General features: G+C 47.0%; 1 protein-coding gene across 1 annotated transcript in view; it reads right to left on the reverse strand.

Moving 5' to 3' along the window:
* LOC137783565 (netrin receptor UNC5D-like) overlaps positions 1-21116 on the reverse strand; it is a 150031-nt gene that overhangs the window by 9142 nt on the left and 119773 nt on the right. The window contains exons 6-14 of the mRNA XM_068573624.1: positions 20807-20974; positions 17480-17644; positions 17149-17181; positions 14337-14522; positions 9740-9889; positions 8696-8914; positions 7798-7882; positions 3914-4085; positions 449-679 (exon numbers count right to left, since the gene is read on the reverse strand). Of these exons, the coding sequence (XP_068429725.1) occupies positions 449-679; positions 3914-4085; positions 7798-7882; positions 8696-8914; positions 9740-9889; positions 14337-14522; positions 17149-17181; positions 17480-17644; positions 20807-20974 (1409 nt within the window). The remainder of the gene's footprint in view (positions 1-448; positions 680-3913; positions 4086-7797; positions 7883-8695; positions 8915-9739; positions 9890-14336; positions 14523-17148; positions 17182-17479; positions 17645-20806; positions 20975-21116) is intronic.

The following is a 21116-nucleotide window of genomic DNA, read 5'->3' on the forward strand; positions in this document are numbered from 1 at the left end:
AGACTGAAATATTTTAACGTTTGACCATATTACATCAGTTTTAGCTTTAATCTTCATGATTCTGATGACGCCCAAAATTGTAAATGGACACGCCCCTTTTTTACCTGAGACTCATGTCTGTAATCTCCTTCAGAATAATCTTCCTCTGGAAGTCTGTTTCTGACTTTTTGCCTTAAACCTTCAATTAGTTGCTTAATCTGACAGGTTTGTTTTGTTTGGGAAGTTTTTTCCTCGTCTGAAATAAGGTTAAAAAAAACACACCACAGGAAGTCTGATGCTGTAAAACTCCCATTGAGAAAAATGTGTCACATCTGTTATTGAGCTAAAAGCATATAAGCTGTCTTTGTTTAACATGATGGATCCTCATGAGAAATGTTCAACTCTAATAAAACTCTCGCACCACGTTGTCTCCTCATCCCTGGTTTTCCCTCTTCGTCCTCCCTCGTACCTGGAAGGCGTGCGGCGTGTCGTCCACGCAGTACACCCGCAGGGTGAAGCCCAGGGAGTTGCCGGCGTCCGGGCTGCCGAACACGGCCAGCCTGAGCCGCTTGGCCGCGGCCTGGTTCAGCGGCTCGCCCACCAGGGCGTAGCGGCCCGGGTGCTCCAGCAGCACGTGGCACCGCTGGGTCTCCAGCAGGCAGTAGCAGGACCCGCTGTCCTCGTCCACGGACATCACTTCCTTTGGGAGGGAGCGGCGGGAGAGAGCGGATTTAGTTTGGATGCATTGAACCAGCTCACACTTCTTCTGTCACTTAGAAAATGTAAATCGATTTTCAAGCGAACCAGATCGCTCCATCTGACAAAAATAACATGTGCAATCGCTTTGTTGAAACAATGCAAATAAAGTTATAGATGTGCAGAAAAATAACTCATATTTGGCCAAAAAGATGAGCAAGCAAGGTTGTAGTGTCCTTGAGCAAGGCACGGAAGCCCCAGAGCTTCACAGCAGCACAACGCTCCCTCATAAGGATGGTGACATGCAATACCTCCGCACCCCACTAGAGGGTCGCGCCCCACAGTTTGAGAACGGCTGCATTAAACACACATTTCAGCCCATTAGTAGTTCATTTGAGGGTTAATCATGAGAAAAGTGCAATAATGGAAGGTTGCCTCCCAGAAGGCTTTCTTCGTTGAGGACCCATCTCTCAGCTGGACACAGCAGGGAGCGAGAACACTGATTCATGATGATTAACATTTCAATTACTGCCAGGAATTTGTTTGCAGAGGTGGAAGAAAAGGCTTTAACTTCAGCAGCAGACTGAAAGCTGAACGGCAGATATTCAGCCGGCGGCATGTGAGCGATGTCATGGACCCACACAGTCTCACGCTGATGCCACACACAACACAATGAACACATGTGTTCATACGCTTTGCGTGACCACACAGTCTCACTGACCAGTCGGTGTATTCCAACATGACTCCACTTCTCTCTGGATTTATTCACCAAGTAAACATTGTAAACATGCGTTTATGGTCTCAATCTGTAGTTTAATGTCTTCTCCAATACGGTCATTTAGTAAATTATGGTCATTTAGAGTCAAATGGACCATAAAGCAGAGTGTGCGTTAGAGGGCGGGCCGACTGTGATTGACAGGTTGCTGCCACCATGAGAGATCCAGCGCTGCGATTCTCAAACACGACACGCCCCAGAATGCATCGGGGTATGAAATTGATCGCGCTCGTAGCTCCAAGCGTCCGCGTACTCGCCGGCGACGACGTTTCTGCCGCTAATCACTGCAAAGACGGTCGATCTATAATTATATCTGCTATCTAATGAGTTATTAGCACGGGGAGAAATACACAAAAGAGGATGAAAAAAAACCGACAACCGTGTTGCGTAACGGGCCTCGAGAGCAGCAGTTCTCCGCCGTGTTGTGTCGGGATGTTTATGAAGACACTTCACAGAGTGTAAACTGGAAGCCTTCCCTCCGCACACAGACTCAGAGTCAGGAAGTGTGCAGAGCTGAACGCGGGCCAAATGAATAATGACACATCAACCCAACAGATGGGGATACAGTAACGCTGACAAAACGGATTAGCGGGGTGCGGTTGCATCCGACGGCCGATTGCTCCTCGTCTCGCGCTCCATCCTCCTCCCTAAATCACCTCTGAAGCGTTGCCGCGACCCACAGGTCTCCTCTGCATACGGCCCGGCTGAGCCCTGTTAAGCAACGCGGGGTAATTTAGTGGCCCACAGCTTCCTAAAGCTGCCCCATTAGCGCCGCGGCAGACATGAAGGATCTCCACCACATAGCTCATCCCCCCGCCAGGCAGCTGGGGAGAAATGATGGAGTCAAACTCCAGCGGTACAAAAGTGCAAACTTTAATGGGAATGGCACAGAGAGGCAGACGAGAGAGAGAGAGAGAGAGAGACGGAGGGGGAGAGAGACCTCCATCTTCCGTTATATTACTAATTCCAGAGATTAGGTTTTGAGTAAGCACCCTTCCTGAGATAAAGGGCTCATTATTTCACAGTGACAGAGACGGGTCACGCCGTAACATTTTCTTGGAGAACATCTCCCCTTCTGTCTCCGAAGCGTCCGTCCCTCTCTCTCTCTCTCCTATTCTCTCCGATGGCATATAGCCGCCATCGGCGACGGCTCTTTTGATATCTCCCCTTTGTGCGACACGTCTGCCGGCAAATTACGTCTGTGTAAATGTCACGCGGAGCGAAAAGGACGCCGGCTGAGGGGAGCGAGCGCCGCGGGGGCCGCCGGCGAGGTCACGCAAACCCGGCGGCGCCGGGGGTCGCGCCGCCTCGATGAGGTCCGCGACGCTTTTTGATGAGGTTAGTCAAACATTAAAAAAGCATCTGAGGTACGCGTCCTCCGCCGAGGCGGCGCGAGGAAACGGATGGAGGACGTTTGGAGTCAGACGTCTGAACGAGGCCGCGGAGCTGGAGGTGTTATTTCACTGAAAGAGCGTGATGTGAGGAAATAAATCACCGCTGCAATAACAAATAGAGCAAATACAAACTCTATTTCGAGCTTTAATATTTCACAAAAGCTCACTTGCCAGTTTTTTTAATCTGTTTTCGACCTCAGGGTGAAGCGTCAGACTGGACTGGGTCCGGAAACCTTTGAGCAGTTTAAATACATATATAAGGGGAATATTTTAATACATTTTCTCACGGTTTCATTCCTCTAAGGATGAATCACATACTCCTGTTCCCCCGTTGTACTGCACGTCTCTGTAATCCGTCTCTCGACACGACTGATTTCCTCCCTCGCTGTTGCGAGAGAGAAATATTTGTTGCCGTGTATTCTATTGGATTAGGACGCCGTTTGTTTTCAAATCAAAGAAGGTAAATGTGTTTGGTCCGTGTTGTTCTCTGCAATTCACAGGAATCCAAATCAGTTGCAGTCTACGTAAGTATGTTATTGTGATGGATGCAGCCTCGTGCCTTTACTTTACCAGATCGTAAATAACAAAAGACAAACAGACACACACACGTTGTCGAGTTGTTTGTGGCTGTTGCGTTTCATTTGATAAACAGCTGCAATGCAGAATTCACAGATTCACGACGGAGAAATGCTTTGAAATACTGTTGTCATTAGACCGGGGGAAAAGAAATGAATGTTTCAATGACTAATAGCCGCCATTTGCATTTGGTCTGACATTCCTTTTGGATGTATGTCAGCATGAGGTAGAGCTTGAAAGGCTGAATTTTTATCCAGAATGACGAATCTGAGCTGGCAACCCTGAAATCGGCTCCGTGCCTGCATGACTACACTACGGGATGAACACTTTCATCAAAGTAAGTGGTAGCAGCTTTATCAGATCGTTTTGATATTCTGGCCGCCGGTGAAAGTTGTGTCTTGTTAACATTCTGCACCGACGCTCCAGCGGAGAACTCGGACCCGATAACCACGGTAGTGGAAGTTTAAAAAGAGAAAGAAAGAAAATGGCTCACCTCCCACTTGTTGTCCTGCATTTGTCTCTTCAGCCGGATGGTCCAGTTATCGGCGGCGACCTCGGCGCAGTGGGCCACGGTCATGGCGACGGGACAGGACAGGTCCAGGCCCGGCGGGCCGTACGTGACCGCGGGGCTCAGAAAGATCTCCGGCCCGTCCTCGGACACGGCGCTGCACACACAACAGGACCGGCGAAGGCAGAAATTAAACCGCCGGACGTCACGACGGCACGGACACTCACGAGAAACGCAGATTTATACGTCTCTGAATTAAAAAAAACTCATTTTTCTTCTGAAAATGAAGACGACAAACATCACAGCTAATGAATCACTGCTTGGACGAGCGTTGGGATGGCGCGGTGCGACCCTGGCCTGCGAACAAAGTAAACTCAAATCCTCGGACACGCATAATGAATCAATCCCTGACTAGCTGACACACAGACACACAGATAGAGGAAGATTAAAGCAGCAAGACTAATGGACAGTGGGGCCGGGGAGGACAGGCTTTAGCACACAGCGTGTAAGCTTTGTGGGTCGATGGAGCTTATGAAGCCGGCTCCGGCCGGCCCGGTGACAGATTAGCCGGGCCAAGCTGCTCTTGGCCGGGGGCCCAATCTTGGCTGGAAGCCCCGAAGACTGAGAGCAATCAATGGGACCACCATCCGTCATGCAGCCGGCCCGGCTGGACGCCTCACATGCACAGGACGCGCCGCCGCCGCCGCCGCTGCTGTTGTCGCAGCGTGGATGTTTTTCAACATCGTCAATGCGACCGCAGCGGGGACACAGATGCATCACCGATGTATGAAGCGTGCACACAAATATATCAACACCAACAGAGGGAGAAGTGTGATTTTTATAGGTCACACTCCTCACGGCGACGTGGTTATCGACTCCGTGTGGAACCACGTTTGTGTCTCAATACCATTCCAGAGACAATCTTTTTCCCAATGTTCATTTAGATTTGACCAATACTTGTGTTTATTGTATGTATTTGTTCAAAAAAACAAAAAATCTGCAAAAAATAATCACTTTTAAAAAGATATTTTGATCATAACTATGAACATCCAGCATGATGTGAGCCAGATTCCTCAAAAAGCCTCCTGGAGCGTCAATAAGACACCTTTTTGGAAAGATTAGGACCTAAAGAATCAGAACCTGCAACAACAATCACAATAAAATAAAGTCTTGTCCTGTTAGGAAGGAGTTTCAGTCTAAAACCTGTGTCGTTCGGTTCAGAAATGGAAAAGCATTATGTATTTTATGCCAAAAGATTGTCTGAATGGGGCATGCTGGGACTTAAAATGGCTGCGGGTATTTTGCACACAGTTACCAAAAGGTATTTGAGTAGTTTTCAAGTTCAAAGTACTGAGAACTGAAAAAGATCTTCAAATTCAGAAAAGACCGTTTGCACTGGAGCGAGTAGTTTACGTCCCTGAGACAAACACCTGCATGAACGGCTGCTGTTCAAGGAAAGAGGTGTAAAGGTGAGGGGCGACGTATGTGCATGTGTGTGTGCGTGTGTGTGTGCGTGTGTGTGTGTGTGTGTTTTTGGGTTTCAGGTCTGCGTGAATCTTTTTGTCACGACGACGTTACCAAACAAAATAATGAAGAGTTCACGATCGGTCCGTCTAAAAATACAACGGCGCCGCACCGAAGCTGCACTTCTGTGCTAATCAGCCGCGAGCTCAGAGGAAACCAAGGTTACCTGCTGCTGAGACGCCGGTAATTAGCCAGATTGCCCGCGAGCACAGATTAAAGATGGTTGTTTAGCATCTCTGATTGTGGTTATGAGAACAAAGACAAATCTCTCCAGGATGGTGGTTAAAGTGGAGATAATAGACCGGGGCTGTTAGTTAAAGGGCTCGACTCGTACGAGCGCAGCACACAGCACGCCGCTTTCGCTTTGTCACACAAAAGCATCCGGCGTGACATTTGTTTTGGGTTATTTTTTAAATGATTTGTCCCACAGTGACAAGAAACATTTTGACAATGCCTCATTAGTGTTTGAGAGTCTTTCAGGCTGTGGCTGGGGGATGAAGGCGGGGTCTAAAAACATGAAAAACACAGAACATTACACTGAGGTTCATGTTTTTACTTAAAGGGTCAGTTCACCAAAATGTACACAAGAACAAAAAGCCATTGGAAGTGATGCGAAATGGTGACATGGTTGCTTTTTACGTGAAAAAGGCTGTTATCGTGCATTAAAAAGCATCCGGACGCCTTTGAGAGTATTAATCCTGCTCAGGGAGACGCTCCTCTGCTATATTAAGAGTGCAAATAGCAGTTTGCTGCTGTATTTATGCTCCGGATGTCGAACAGAGAAGAAGTGGACTATCTGGCTTCAAGAGGCTTAGTGAAGTATTCAAACGAAATAAAGTTGGTCGACCCAGTTGGTAGGAACGCGTAGCGCCACTTCAAAAGCAACCGCGAACCAAAATATTTAAAAGGAAGAGAATATTGCTGACACTCCAGAGTACTGTAAAAGAAAAAGATGCCGCTCATGGACTCAAACTCGCGTCCGTCACATCACGACCACGCGTTTTATTTTAGTTTCCCGTCCTTGGACGACCCGCTCACACACAGGACGACCTCGTCGAGGCTCAGAGGACGAACGAGAGCTCTTTGGCGAAACACCTGAAACCGAGCCGGAGCCGATCGATTCCCGCTCTTTGTGGAAGGGGCTGGAGAGCCTCGTCTTATGTAGATGGCCGAGTTCTGAATGGGAAGAAAGGATGCAATTTCTCCCCTGGACTCTGCGGCTGTCAGAAGATAGGCTTTGAGTGACAGCTCGGTGGCGAGCGGCTCCTGCGGCGCCTTAAGCGGCAGCGAGAGAAGTAAACAGCGTCGGGCTTATCGGAGCAGAGCAGCAGCCTGGAGGGCAGCGGCTCGGCTGAATCCAGGTGGGGGAGGCGACTCGGAGGCAGGGGAGCGCGCAAGCAGCCCGCTAACCGCTAACCGAGCGCCGAGCCACAGCCTATACACCTGACCTTTGATCCGTATCTTTACCCAGATGATCCTCGGCGCTCACCGGGCGGGCGGAGGTGAGCCGAGACCGCGGTGGAGTTTCATCCTGCCAATAAATGTCACTTTTGAGTCTTCCTCGGACGCGGAAATCAAATTTCATTGCGAGGCGAAGGCGGTTAGCCGTGTTGCGAAGGCAATATCTCTCGGCTTTTCAGGAAACCGACACGCCGACACGTTGACACCGTCTGCTGTGAATCAAGAGCACGTCCAAAAAGTGACTTCTGCTTGTCAGAGGCCCTTTGAGGCTCTGAAGTCAAAGGTATTACTCCCCCTCTTTCAAACGCCTCTTATCCATCATGCCGTTTTCTCCTCAAGTAATAGCTTTGTGGAAAAAAAAAAGCTCCACGTCAAAGTCACAGGAACAGCATCCCGTCGGCAGGCAGCCGTCATGGCGTACGCCGGAGCCGAACACCTCGTCAGTGTATCGCGACGGCTCGACGGAGTTTCGCAATATTCACCTCTCCAACGGGTCGCGACGGGGGAGAGATATTGTCACAGGTGTGTCTCGAAGACACACAAAGAGCCTGGCAGTCTCGCGGAGTGCATGTTTCTCTGCCGAGACAGTTGCTTAAGGCAGTGATGCAATCTGTCTGCAGCTGCCGATGCGTTTGTGACACATGGCGTGTGTGCCCCCCGCCCCCTGCAGCGACCACGAGATGAGCAAAGGACCCCATGCCGGGCGGGCGGGCGCCTGCATGTGTACTGTACACGGTGTCTGGTTGTGGTGCATGTTTGGCAAAGAGAAGACAAGGCGGGGGGGAAGTAGGATGAGGGGATGAGAGATGCGGCGTGACGGGCTGGAAGATTAAAGGAGAGCAGCCGATGAAGCAGACTGCGCCGCCGCGGTGAGAGTCTCTCACCTGCTGTCCTCCTGGTTGATGAGCATGTACGTTTCCCAGGTAGTGTCTTCTGCGATCCCCCCGTGAGGCACCAGCAGACTTATGCCTGCGGAGAAGCAGGCATGCAAAAACGGATCAACACACACGCACACGCACACACACACAGCTGCCTGGCTGTCAGGTGTCTTTACTAAAGGGGACAGGTGATGGCACCAGGAAAAGGTGATGGAAGCAAGTCCCTGAAAGCCTCGTGAATCAACGCTGCCAGCAATCTCTCTCACACACCTACGCAGTCTGCTTTTTCGATACACACACACACACACACACACACACACACACGGACAATATTCTACTGTATGATAAACAATTACTGCCAATCTACGCTGCAGTTAAAGGCCCTCGAGGGACAAGATGATGAACGCAGACCTCGTAAAAGAGCCGCCTGAATAATGTGGTAGACTGAGCATCACATGCTTACATCACATGCTTACATCACATGTTTACGTCACATGCGCTCCCTAACAATGTCTTCACAGCGTGCAGTGTGCCAATGCCAAATCGTACAGAAAAAAAGCTTTAAAAAAAATGAATTCATCCATTGAAATGCAAACAATTCTGCCTTCGCTGCGGCGAGGAAAACCTTCCACACTGAGCGCTGACGGGTTTGTCAGGACGCCGCCGTCGGCGAGTTAAAGCACAGCTGTCTGACTTCATCACTTCAGTAAATCGTGTATTCGTGTTCGTGTTACTTGGTCGATCAAAGACGTTTCCACATATTTGCTCTGGGCCGACGCCGACAAGGTCAAGCGGCACGGGGAGGTAGAGTAACATCCCCCGCATCGCATCGGCTTCGCTCTAGTTTTTCAGAAACGTGGTAATAAGTAACACATCTCAGCTCCTGCGTTCGCATCGGACTCACCTGTGTTCGGCACCACCAGTCGGCCGCCGGCGTGCCCGAACACGGCGGTGGCTCTGTGCAGAGGCCGGCTGGGAGTCAGAGGGACTTGTGGAGGGAAGAGCGTCTTGCCTCTTCGGCCCAGCGTGGTGCCGACCGCAACGCCTCTGTAGTCCGGAGCCAGGCCCCTCGGAAATGTCTGCGGGTGGGACATGACGTGGTACTCCGCCCGCTCCGCCACCCCTACAGGTACGAGGAAGGAACCGTGACACAAACCCAGATCATCATCACAACCAGGAGGAAAAGACGAGGAATACATTATTATGTGATGAACGCGTCTTTTTATTCTGTGTCTCAGAGGAGGTGCGTGGTCTTCTCTCTCACCTACATTAAAACAGTGCAAAGCATTATGGGGATTGCTGCTGTGAGTCGTTTGACAGCGACAGGTATCATTATAACAAATCACCTGCAAAAACATCAAACTTTGTGAAATGACTCAGTGAAAAAAACAAGTGAATACAGTACAAACATTAGAGAGGATGGAGTTACTTTGAATAAATATTTATAAGTAAAACAAATCTAAATTTCGAAGCCGGATGAACTTTAAGCCCAAACTTGTTGAACTCAAAAGTTTGCTGCATGGAAATTTAGACTTTTCTGAACTTTAATATCTCAGCGAGAGGAACAGATGGCAGCCGGAGACGAGCCGCTTTCGTGCCTCTGTCTCCGTTCAGAGCGCTGAATCTGTACCACTGCAAACTGTTGTGTGTACGCAAGAGCAGAAAAAGCTGCGACGGTGACGGAGGCGGACGTGGGATCGCGAGCGGTCAATTCGGGACGCCCTTCAAGGTGAAGACTATTTTCTCTTTGTGTGGCGGCTGTTTCAGAGATTGCCTCTAAGCAGGTTTCAAGCACGATGGATTATCCTTCAGACTGCAACTGCAGAAGTCTATCCTGCTCTGTAATGCTTGCCACACACACACACACACACACACACACACACACACACACACACACACACACACACACACACACACGTACGCACAGGCTTTCAAAACACTTTCTGACCTTTGACCTTGAGATCGGGCAGTGGGTCGAGGAGCGAGCGCTCGGCCATCAGCTCCTTGTCGATGGAGTCCTGAAAGCACATGGGGCTGGTGTAGGTGCGCGACACCGTCAGGTCGGGTTGCATGGATGAACTAATGAGCAGCGGGTTTGCTGAAAAAACACACAAAGACACACAAATTACCGTCAATAGTTACACATCTTTAAAAGGGGGCCATGTGAAGGATGCGGCGACCTCCAGCAGCGAGGACGCAGTCTGCAACCAACCGGCCGACAACAATTCAACCTAAAACATGTCAGCTGTTATCCGCCTACGATTGTTGCTGAAAAGACATCGACACCTTGGAAACAGGTGTGGCAGACACCTTCACTACAGCGTCTCAATTAAAAGGGACACCTGGCACATTTGAACAGCTGGGGTGTCGCGCCGCAAGCTAATCGGATGTCACAGGAGGTTAAAGAGATGCAGAGACAAAAGGAGAAGACGCCATTGAATTGTGTCGCAGATTCACGGGAACGCTATCGCGCTTACGGCGTCTACGGACCCGACCGCTAGCATACGGACCCGACAGTTAGCATAAAGACCCGACAGTTAGCATACGGACCCGACAGTTAGCGTAGGGACCCGACAGTTAGCGTACAGACCGGACAGTTAGCGTACAGACCCGACAGTTAGCATACGGACCCGACAGTTAGCGTACAGACCCGACAGTTAGCATACGGACCCGCCAGCTAGCGTACAGACCCGACAGTTAGCATACGGACCCGACAGTTAGCGTAGGACCCGACAGCTAGCATACGGACCCGAGAGTTAGCATAGGACCCAACAGTTAGCATACAGACCCGACAGTTAGCGTACAGACCCGACAGTTAGCATACAGACCCGACAGTTAGCGTAGGACCCGACAGCTAGCGTATGGACCTGACAGTTAGCATACAGACCCGACAGTTAGCGTACGGACCCGACAGTTAGCGTAGGACCCGACAGCTAGCGTACGGACCCGACAGTTAGCATACAGACCCGACAGTTAGCGTACGTACCCGACAGTTAGCGTAGGACCCGACAGCTAGCGTACGGACCCGACAGCTAGCGTACGGACCCGACAGTTAGCATACACACCCGACAGTTAGCGTACGGACCCGTAGCTTCATGTGTGTAGCTTCATACTGCTCACTGACATTATTGAAGGTAGGTGTGTCTTATTGAAAGTAGGTGTGTCTTATCAATTGTAGGTGTGGCCTTTTTAAGGTGGGTGTGTCTTATTGAAGGTAGGCGTGTTTTATTAAAGGTAGGCGTGTCTTATTGAATGTGTGTGTGTCTTAATAAAGGCAGGCGTGTCTTATTGAAGGTAGGCGTGTCTTATTGAATGTGGGCGTGTCTTATTTTTCAACAGGCAAATTCCGGGTGGACATGACCACTGAAGGGAGACGTTTCCTTCAGCTAATGGACCAAAGAACAAGTTCATATCTCCATTATTTATATTTTGAATCATGTTTTATTGACGATTGCTTAATTTTTCACCCGATTTTGAGCCTTTTTTTCTCCTCGACTGCCTTCGTTTTATGGGAAGTTCTGTAGGGTAAACATCGGGTGAAATACACCCTGCCGTTAGCGACAGTGTGATTATTTTCAACGGTAGTGATCTGGGGTTAATAAAGAGATAAATAAATGAATCTCAACGGGACCATCGTGAATAAATAACGGCCAGGATTTTAAATAAAAACAATGGACGTTGTCGATCGATTAGGACACGAAGAGAGAAACGAAGACGATTCATCCCAGAAAAGATGAATCTGTTTATCTTAAGGACCCGATGACAGCTGTTCCAGCGAGCGTGAAACGACGACGGAGTACGCGGCTAAGTGAACAGCGTGGCTCCTCTTAATGAGCGAAGCATCGCCCATTTATTTAGTCGGGGATTGGGTGAGCCGCGAGAGAGAGAAGTGAAATTTAATCGGTGTGTAACTTCTGCAGCGGTGCAGCGTCCAGGAGGGGAGGGGCCGTTGCATTTTTTACCAGCGTTTCGGCTGATTTCGGCTCTCCGTCGAGGACAACGTGGACCAAGATTAAAGCTTTTCCCCCGCCGCCTGCTGCGATATCAAAATGAACTTTATGACCGCCTGCTGAGCGCTGTGGCTGTAGTGACCCATAACGCCAGCGCTGTAAAAAAAAACAAACCTCAATCTGTTGGAAAACACACACCACGCTTCTGAGCCCTGATGCTCCATCCGGGAGCCGGGTGAGACAACAAGAACAATAATAAATTACATTTTTAATTGGTGATCATGAATAATTAACTGCAGTTTTGTCGTATGCAAGATAATAGCGAGAACAACCCGATAAGGCCTCATGTCGGTACGCCGCTTGTTTTATATTATTGCTGCAGATACGGCACCACAGAAGGTCGAATTCATGAGAGATAAGAGTATTGCTTTAGGTATATTGATGTGTGGAAGTAAAGCAATAAATGCATGTTGTGCTTTTATAGATTACGCCTTGTACTGCAGTGTTATTGGACGTTTACTGCGCCGCAGCACCGACATGCAGAACCTCAAGTAAACAAACGGGAAAAATTAAATCCAGTCATTTTGGCCCCTGAAGCATTTTAATAATTGATGTAGTTATATCAACTTACAAGGAAATGTCTGCATAATTCATCCATACATACACATTAATACAAATAAACAAATAACGTTCGCATGTACGGTCGTTTATATAACACAAAATGTCTTGAATATTTACAGTGTTTGAGTACAAAAGAATCAGAACCACAACGTGTAGCTTCTAGTCTGTGTGTGTGTGTGTGTGTGTGTGTGTGTGTGTGTGTGTGTGTGTGTGTGTGTATTTCATCTGAAGACAAGTGGAAAAATGAGACCTGTCCTCCCTTCTGCATGTGTGTGTGGTTCCTGCGTTTGGAGGAGAGTGACACTTCATTTATATTATAATGCCTCTCTCTGTGTCACCGGGCAGAACTGCAGACTTAATTTAAATTCGGATGGATTTTTTCAGGGTCCTTTGAATCATCGCGCTCATTAGAATAGTGTGATTGCATCAAAAAGCTACTTTTCATTTCGTTAGGTTTAAAAAAAAATCAACCAAATCCTCATAAAACCCAAATATATTCTTGACTTTGATCACCAGATTGACACTTTAATAACAAAACACAACAAAAGGTAGATAAAGAAATGAATAATTTTAGCACAATAAAACTCACTTAATGCTGCATTCTCGTGGCCAATGCAATTCAAACAAAGCTTTGATTTTTTATCCAACTCTTTCAAAGTTAAAGGACCTCGTTTCGGTGTTTGCAGAACCTGAAGGAACCCACTTGGGTGGAGGTGGATGCAGCGGCGCAGCTGGGTTGTATTTATGCAGAGGAGGTGGAGGTGTTCTTGTTTTAACTGCTCCTTAACTACCTCTCACTGCAAAGTCAAGTGCAAAGAACACTTTTGTGCAGCTTTAGGGGTGAAGAGGCTCCTCACAATCACATGAACTCCTTTTCACGAATGTTGAGTTTTTATTTTATTTTCTAATGAAGATAAAAACTTTTATTTTTGTTATCTGGTGCAAGTTTAAATGTAAATCACAGAGATTGTGCCGCACTAAATAATGTAACTAAAGTTATCCTCCCCAGCTGTCGGGCTTATTAAATACCTGCAGCTATCGCGCGGCAGCAGGAGTGACAGGTGTTGACATGCAGGCAAGCCGCGAAGACTTTAAAACGCTCTCTGATTCACGAGATGTGCCGAGTGTGATTATGCTCGAGTCAAACAGCGTGCATATGCTAATGAATTAATCAAATCAGCCAACATGGCCCCAGCAGATTATCCACACGTCCTAATATGCTGCATATGCTGAACGTATGCAGCCACATATCAAAGATGTCCTCCTCAGGATATGTTGCAGCCTCCAGGATTATCAGGGGGAAATGATCACAGGACGTATGGAGGAACTTTTAATATTGCGTCACAATGTTGGTTGAAATAACCGAGGGAAGGTGGAAAAGAATCAGGAAACGCTTTGTTAGGTAGTGATGCAGTGTGTCTTAGTCGTCTAAAAGAGTACATCTTATAGTTTCAGACACTGGGAGTAGTGAAGACTTGTCCGGTTGATAACCTTTAAAGAAATAAGCCGCTGCTTCCAAAACAAACACATCAACTCTTCAAAGGAAAAGGTGTGCAGGATTTAAGAGGATTTCTAGACAGAATATAACATTAAAGTGAGTTCAGCAGAGTATAATCTGTCCGAGTGTGTGTCCACAACCTACGCACTGCTCCTTTAAACAAGACTAATTCACCTATTCCCTTGAAATATATAATGAGAACATCTCCATTTAATTAAAACCTACTTACTTCATCCTGTGAGCTGTTTGTCTGCAGCATTGTGCTTAAACAACACAACGCATTAATCAAGAAGCCGGACAGATTTGCGTACACTTGTGCTCTCTCTCCATCCCTCTCTTCCTCCCTCTCTTCCTCCCCCCTTGCCACCTGAAACCTCCGCCTCCGGTAGGACGCGGTGAGCGGCGAGGGATTCGGCGCAATCAAGAAGGTGCAACGTGGAGTGTAAATTGGATCTGCGAGACGCTCGGCGGCTCACCTTGACGAGAGGTCTTGAAGCTGAAGGACTGGAAGCCCCCGGTGAGGGCGGAGGAGTCGATGACATCCACGCCGTACTCGCTCTGGCTCCTCCGGTAGAGCGTGACGCCGACGATCAGCAGCACCACCGTCACCACCCCCGCGGCGAGGCCCGAGTACAGGGCCACGTCGCCGCTGCTCTCCACGCCTTGGACGAGAGAGAGAGGGAGCAGCAGAAAGAGAGAGAGAGAGAGAGGGAAACAGATTTTTAGCAACTTTTTCCTGCTCTCTACGTCTTCCTGTGCGTAATTAGGAAGCTGGGAGACATTTTCTCCCAGAATAAACTGTAACTCTGTGTTGCTGAGGAACATCATCTGAACAGAAGATGTGACACTTTCACAGGAGGCTTGAAAACTACTTCGGCGCCTTTTTTTTATTTTGTGTTTTTGTGTGTGTCCTGATGCACAGCTTCATTGTTCCACCGTGGAGCGTTAAAGCCGCTAATGAGGAACCTCGGAAGGAAGGCGATTATAATCAACCCGGCACCTGACTGTCATTTCAAACGCCGCTTGGCTCTGGTGTTGGAGGCGCCGCGCGTTCCTCTGGGATAATGTGACAAAACCAATTCATTAAATTAGCTCATCGGCAATGATTACGGTCCCACCAGTGCAGCGGCGTCCAACTCCTCCAAGGAAAAAAAAAAGGACGAGCGGGGAAATAAAGGGGGCTGCTAGCATGTTCTTGAGAGATAATGAGATCTGCGCTGAAAACAGGACATGCTGCGAAATCCTCTAAGTAGCCTGAAGCTCAAATGGGGAGGAATTGACAAAATATGCAAAGCGGCATTAACTGCTACTGGAGCAGGTTAATTGGGGGCTTGGGAAGTTTTGGCGGCGCGGTCGCATTCTTTTACCCCGTTTCTGACAAACAAAAACATGTTGAAGTTAAAGGACGAGTCAGGACGGAGAGCGGGCGTGGCTTTGGATGTACGAGCGCCGACGCGGCAAATCAACACGGAAATGAGCCGTTTTACACATTGAAGTGCTGCAGCTGGTTTATTCATTCTATGAAGGTAGATAGATGGATGATGGATAGATAGATAGATAGATAGATAGATAGATAGATAGATAGATAGATAGATAGATAGATAGATAGATATGTACTTTATTAATCCCTAAGGGGATTTTTTTTGTCAAAGTAGCGTCCCACACTTACAGACATCAACATCAATGGATAATAATAAGTAATAAAATAAAATAAGAGCAGGGATGGCAGACATATACAACATATATATATATATATATATATATATATATATATATATATATATATATATATATATATAAATATGTGAATTTGCACATTAGGACTCACAAATTAATAAAATTGTCGATTCATAATTGATTTATTTCAACATAACTGTACCTCCGCAACACAATTCAATGTTTGCTTCAACGATACATTTATATTTTCTAAATTTTAACTTGCTTGCTTTTTTTTTCGGTGCTTTGACGTGTTTTTTCCAACATGGCCGCCAGATCGCAAAAAGTTTTCAATATCCGACGCAGTCAAACAGATTCTCGACTCGCGGCCGAGAGTTCGACAGATTCGATTGGAAAAATTGCCGAGCAGTGATTGACAGCTGCGTTCGACGCATCCGATTGGTTGTTTCCCCCTTTTTTTTGGGGCTCGGTGGAATCTTTGCAAACGCCATCAGGAGCCCGAGGGGAGGCTGAGAAAACATTTACACTGATGATGTGTCTGTCTCATGTCGCGCTGTCGGGATATTGAGGTGCAAAAAAGATATTTTAATAAATGTTACCAGCTGCAGCTTGAACAAGCGACGTGACCCAACACGCAGCGCGTGATTGTAAATGGATCCAAGACGCCGAGGGCGGAGGGAACGCTCGCTAAACACCGGCGCCTTCTGCCGAAAGGTTTCAATCAGAAACGTGTCCTCTGTATGACAGAAAGAAATCACTGGGAATTGAACGCTTCTGACAGAAATGTGTTTCCTCCCTCGTCTGCTAACGCGTATGCTATATTGTACTCCGCCGCTTGTTATTCATGCGTCTTGTCCGTCAGAATATCTGTATCTGAAACTCTTCACAATGAGCGTGTTGGCTTTCACGGCCGCAGCTGTCAGAGTGATTTATCCCTCTTATTCCACGACTGCTTCCCACACATCAAAACACAAGTATTGTTTCCCGGCGTGAGTGAAATCACTGATCCGCTCGGCTGAAGCCGCGGTCGGACACGTTGCTCTCACTTACTGCGCTCAATAGAAACATTGTGCTGTCACACAGACGGCTAACAGCTAGCGCCGGACGCTGTAGCCTGGCAACAGCTGAGAGAAGAGGCTCGAGTGTGAAGTCATTCGTAAAGATTTCATTTATTTATTTACAGCCCTTCATCAAACCACGGCCGTGTTTTTTTGCGAAAATTGCCAAGGATTTCATACCCGTACTAAAACTGTGTTTTCTCCACAACCACGAGGGTCATTTGAATAATTTAAAGTGCTATAATACAGGAAACACTTGTGAGATTAGTTAAGATGTGTGTGTAGCAGTATTTGTGTTACTGGGTAAAAGTTAATGAAGACAGAACACCGAAACTTCTTTTCAATCGATCGGTTTAGTGTCTCGGCCCTAAAGATGCTGATGTTGCTCAATAAGAGCAGTTATGAGATATGAAAACAATGAACATCTTCCAGCCAATCAATATCGAGTATGATCCAGTTTTTTTACTAAATCATTCTCCCAGGCCGTGGCTGCAGACGGCGACGTCGTTAAAACAACACAACAGGAAGTAACGGACGCTGAGGAGCAACTCACCCTGCGGCTTAACGTCGTGGAGCAACTTCCGATCTGCAAAGAGAGAGCAACGTCAGAACTGTGGAGTTTAGTTTTTGAGTTGATGCAACTACCACTTGTGCGTGCGCGTGTTGTGCACGTGGAGCGGCTGCATATGAAGATGGATGCTGGTGATGAGCGTGATTATAATGACCATCAGGATCCGGCCCGCAGTGCCAAAAAGTTGTGATCAGTAAATCTATAAGGACACGGTCCCTGAGCACGATGGGCCGGCGGTGTTTTACTGTCTCCTCCTCCTTCCTCCCTCCTTCCTCCTTCATTGCTGAGCATCGGCGATGGAGTCGGTACCCACTCTGTGTGCAGAGGCCGCCGGTGCAGTTGTCCGTCGCCAGCGCCACGCCGTCGCACAGCCGCCCGCCGTGCTTGGGCTCCGGGGCCGTGCACTCTCGGCCGCGCTGCCGCTCGCAGTCCGAGCTGCACGCCGACCACTCGCTCCACTCGCCCCAGCCGCCGTCCACTGAGAGGAAGGGATCAAAGGCAAAGGTTTAAGGACACGAGGATGCACTTGAAAAGGACACGAGGATGCACACGCGAGGCTTTCTGAAGCGGAGTCGCAGCGCGCCGCCGACGCTTCAACGTGTCGACAAACACACGGCGAAGAAGTGAAGGATACAGATGTGATGTGACAGCGACGCTCACACTTCTGACAGATGAAAACTCTGAGCATCAATCACAAACTGTGTGTTTGAATGTTTTACTCTCAAATTCCCAATGAAGGCTTCTGTGTTAGAAAATGTAAACAGACATATCTTGAATTAATGCACAGCATAAAACAACCACATTCATAAAAAAAGATGCAACAATATTTTTAAACCATTGATATTCTAATGCATTAAATAACTTTGAAATTGGGGAGGTTTCTTCATTCATTATTGTCATAATTAAAATATTCATAGTATGAATAGTGCCCCATAGATTAAAGTGGAGTATCTGCATTATGAAATGCATATTAAGTGCCTTTTCTTTTTCTTTTCTTGTTAATCTGCGAGCATCAACAAGGTGACCATTAACTTTAACTATGGCGCCACATCAGTGATCTGTAATTGTATTCCACCCATAAAAGCAACACTAAGATCATAATAATAATTGACATTGGATTATATGTGAGTGCACAATACAAGAAAAGCTGCCATCCGCTTTCTGCGTCCACCGGCCGTCCATCAATCATGTTCACCAGCTAATAACCTTTTCTGTAAGTTTCAGTGAAGAAGGCAACGAGCCAATCAGAAGACGGGAAAGAGGGAAGTCGGCCTGCGTGTTATTGGTCTAAAGTCTCCCATCGTTGGCCTGTAACGAAAAAAAATGGCGCCCTTCTTAAGTGTTTGTTTCCACCGTGGGCGCCACGCGGCTTCACGGCGTTCTCTCCGCAAAACGTTTGTATAGATTCAGAGCTGAGACGGATCCAGATGCTCCGACACGGAGATCCTCGAGCGCGAGCTGGTTCCTTCTGATAGTTCTCTGGAACTTCATGAGAAAACACTTCCGAGGCAACAGCTGCACGACTAACTCCAGGAAAACATTTCCCACCTCGGGGTGCCAGCAGCGTGGCGCCGCCTGGAAGCACAAAGACACTTCTGCTTCTGCCGCCTTTCCACCTGCAGACGCTCTGAAGGTTTCCTTCTCCCCGCTAATCTAAATGCAACCTGTTTGTGTTCAAACTGGATGCGGCAGGAAGAATCCTTCAGAAGGAGGCAGGAGATAATGTGTGGAGCAGTGCACATGGCTTCCACTGATAACTTCTCTCCCCTCTCTTCTTAAAGCTGATGAGCATTTCCCTTTACAGCGGCGCTGCGGTTGAAATCATAAATTTGGGCTTGTCTCGAGCACAGTTGGGCAGAAGAGATTACGCAGAAGTTTTGATGACTGGAACTGCCGCTCTGCTCTTTCTCTCGCATCCTAAGCTTCGGTTTGTTTCTCTCTCTTCCTATGGAAGCTCATTACCGCCACAAAAAAAAGTAATTATCAAAAAAACTAAAATAATTATGATAAAAAAACGGCGACAGGATGTAGATTCGATATCATTTTGATGTATTTTTTGTCTAATTTATTTTAATTTTTTTAAATGACAACAAAAAATAAAGTCATTAGGTTTTTTTTTTGTTTTTTTTTTAAAAGCCACAAAAAAAGAAAGTCTTTTTTTTTGTCATTTGAAATTTTCTTTTTTTTTTTTGTCATTTAGGATTTTTTTTTTAAATGACAAAAAAATCCGCCACAAAAAAAGAAAGTCTTTGACAAAAAAAAAGACAAAAAAAAACATTTGTGGCTGAAATGACTTTTTTTCTCACAATTATGACTTTAATAGTTAGTCATAATTATGACTTTTTTTGTGCCGTAAATGGGCTTCCACATTTTTTTCTTCATTTGCTGATGTTTTTTATCGTTCAGATACAAACGGCCATCACCAGCAGTGGAGACGATCCTGGTGAAATGTAACTGCAAAGCGTCCCTCAAGCTTTTAGACTGATTTGCTACCTTCAAGAACGACGCTGTTCGGGGTTAATTACAGGTATTAAAATAAACTCACAGAGGCTTTGAACGCTCCTGAGCAATCAGACACACAGACCGTGTTGTCGCCTTGACGTTTTGTCACATTTGTTGTATAATTGTTGGGTTCTGCATTTGTGGGCGAAGAGAAATCCACGGTGATGCATTCAAGGACACGCGGACATTGTTGTTGGCTGCCAAACTGTTTTTAGGAATACTTCACTGATTTGCTTTCTTGTGGAGAGATTTGAAGCTCAGGTAACAACACGTTAGCTCTGCTCTCAGGACCAGCTCTGAAACCAACACATTGGGGTTTTCATAAAGGTACTTTTCCTTTGTCGAGCTCGGTAATGACAAAATTCCAGAAAGGTGACTGCGTTTGGCAAATAAATAGTTTGAGCTCAAAACTCCCTGTGAAACTTTTTCCTGTAAAAAGGTTTTTGTATGAATTAAATAACGTGATTCTGGCTTGAATGTTCAAGGTTGCTCTTGATTGTCATTATTCAATATAATGTATTGTTAATAAATACACTTTATTGTTTATTTATCTTATTTTACCTACTGGTATGTACATATAAATATGAATGTCTGAACATCAATGATGATGTTTTGTTGTCAGTCTTTAAGCTGTATCTCTATTTCTGTGTACTGTGTACAAGAGAGGTATATTCTTGTACTAAACGTGTACTAAAACATGGTCAATGAAGCCGATTCTGACTGAAAACAATATGTACATGCATATATGTATTGCATATGTACATATACACAAAAATGTACACAATATGTGCTCATCAACATTTCAACGTGTGAACTTTGGTGCTGGTAGGTAGACTTTGTTACCTGCGGACATAGCCACGCTAGCTGTTTACCCCTGTTTCCAGCCACTATGCTAAGCTAAGCTAAGCAGCTATAGCTTTGTATGTAAGATAACGGTGACAATTATCTATACTTCATGAAACAAAAGTCAAGTTATTCCTTTAATGCAATACAAAAACAGTGAACCTCAGGATATGTCTCATGCATGCGATGCTTTCAGGCGCACACATCTCCTGGTGTCCTTGAATGCAACCCCGCGGCGTGCGGTGAAGCGCATGCACAAACACTATTGGCATGAAGGCCACGTCCTCGTGCTCACCTGGACACAGCGTGTTGCAGGTGCTCTTCTGCACCGACATGCCCTCGCAGAAGGCCCCCCCGTTGAGCGGCGCTGGATTGGTGCAGGTGCGAGAGCGTTTCTGCACGCCGCGACCGCAGCGCACGTTGCAGGGAGACCAGTCCGTCCACGACGACCAGCCGCCGTTCACTGCGAAGCGGCAGAGGATGAAAGGAAAGGGATGAGCAGAGCCTACGAGGAAGGAAACCCACGTGATGCGCCGGGTTTTCTGCATCAAGGGGCTTCACTCAAAAGTGACAATGAACGACTCATCCGGGGCGAAGAAAAGAAA

Source organism: Clinocottus analis, unplaced genomic scaffold (assembly GCF_023055335.1).
Source record: "Clinocottus analis isolate CAN_PGR_092001 unplaced genomic scaffold, fCliAna1.0.p SCAF_13, whole genome shotgun sequence".
Classification (NCBI taxonomy): Eukaryota; Metazoa; Chordata; class Actinopteri; order Perciformes; family Cottidae; genus Clinocottus; species Clinocottus analis.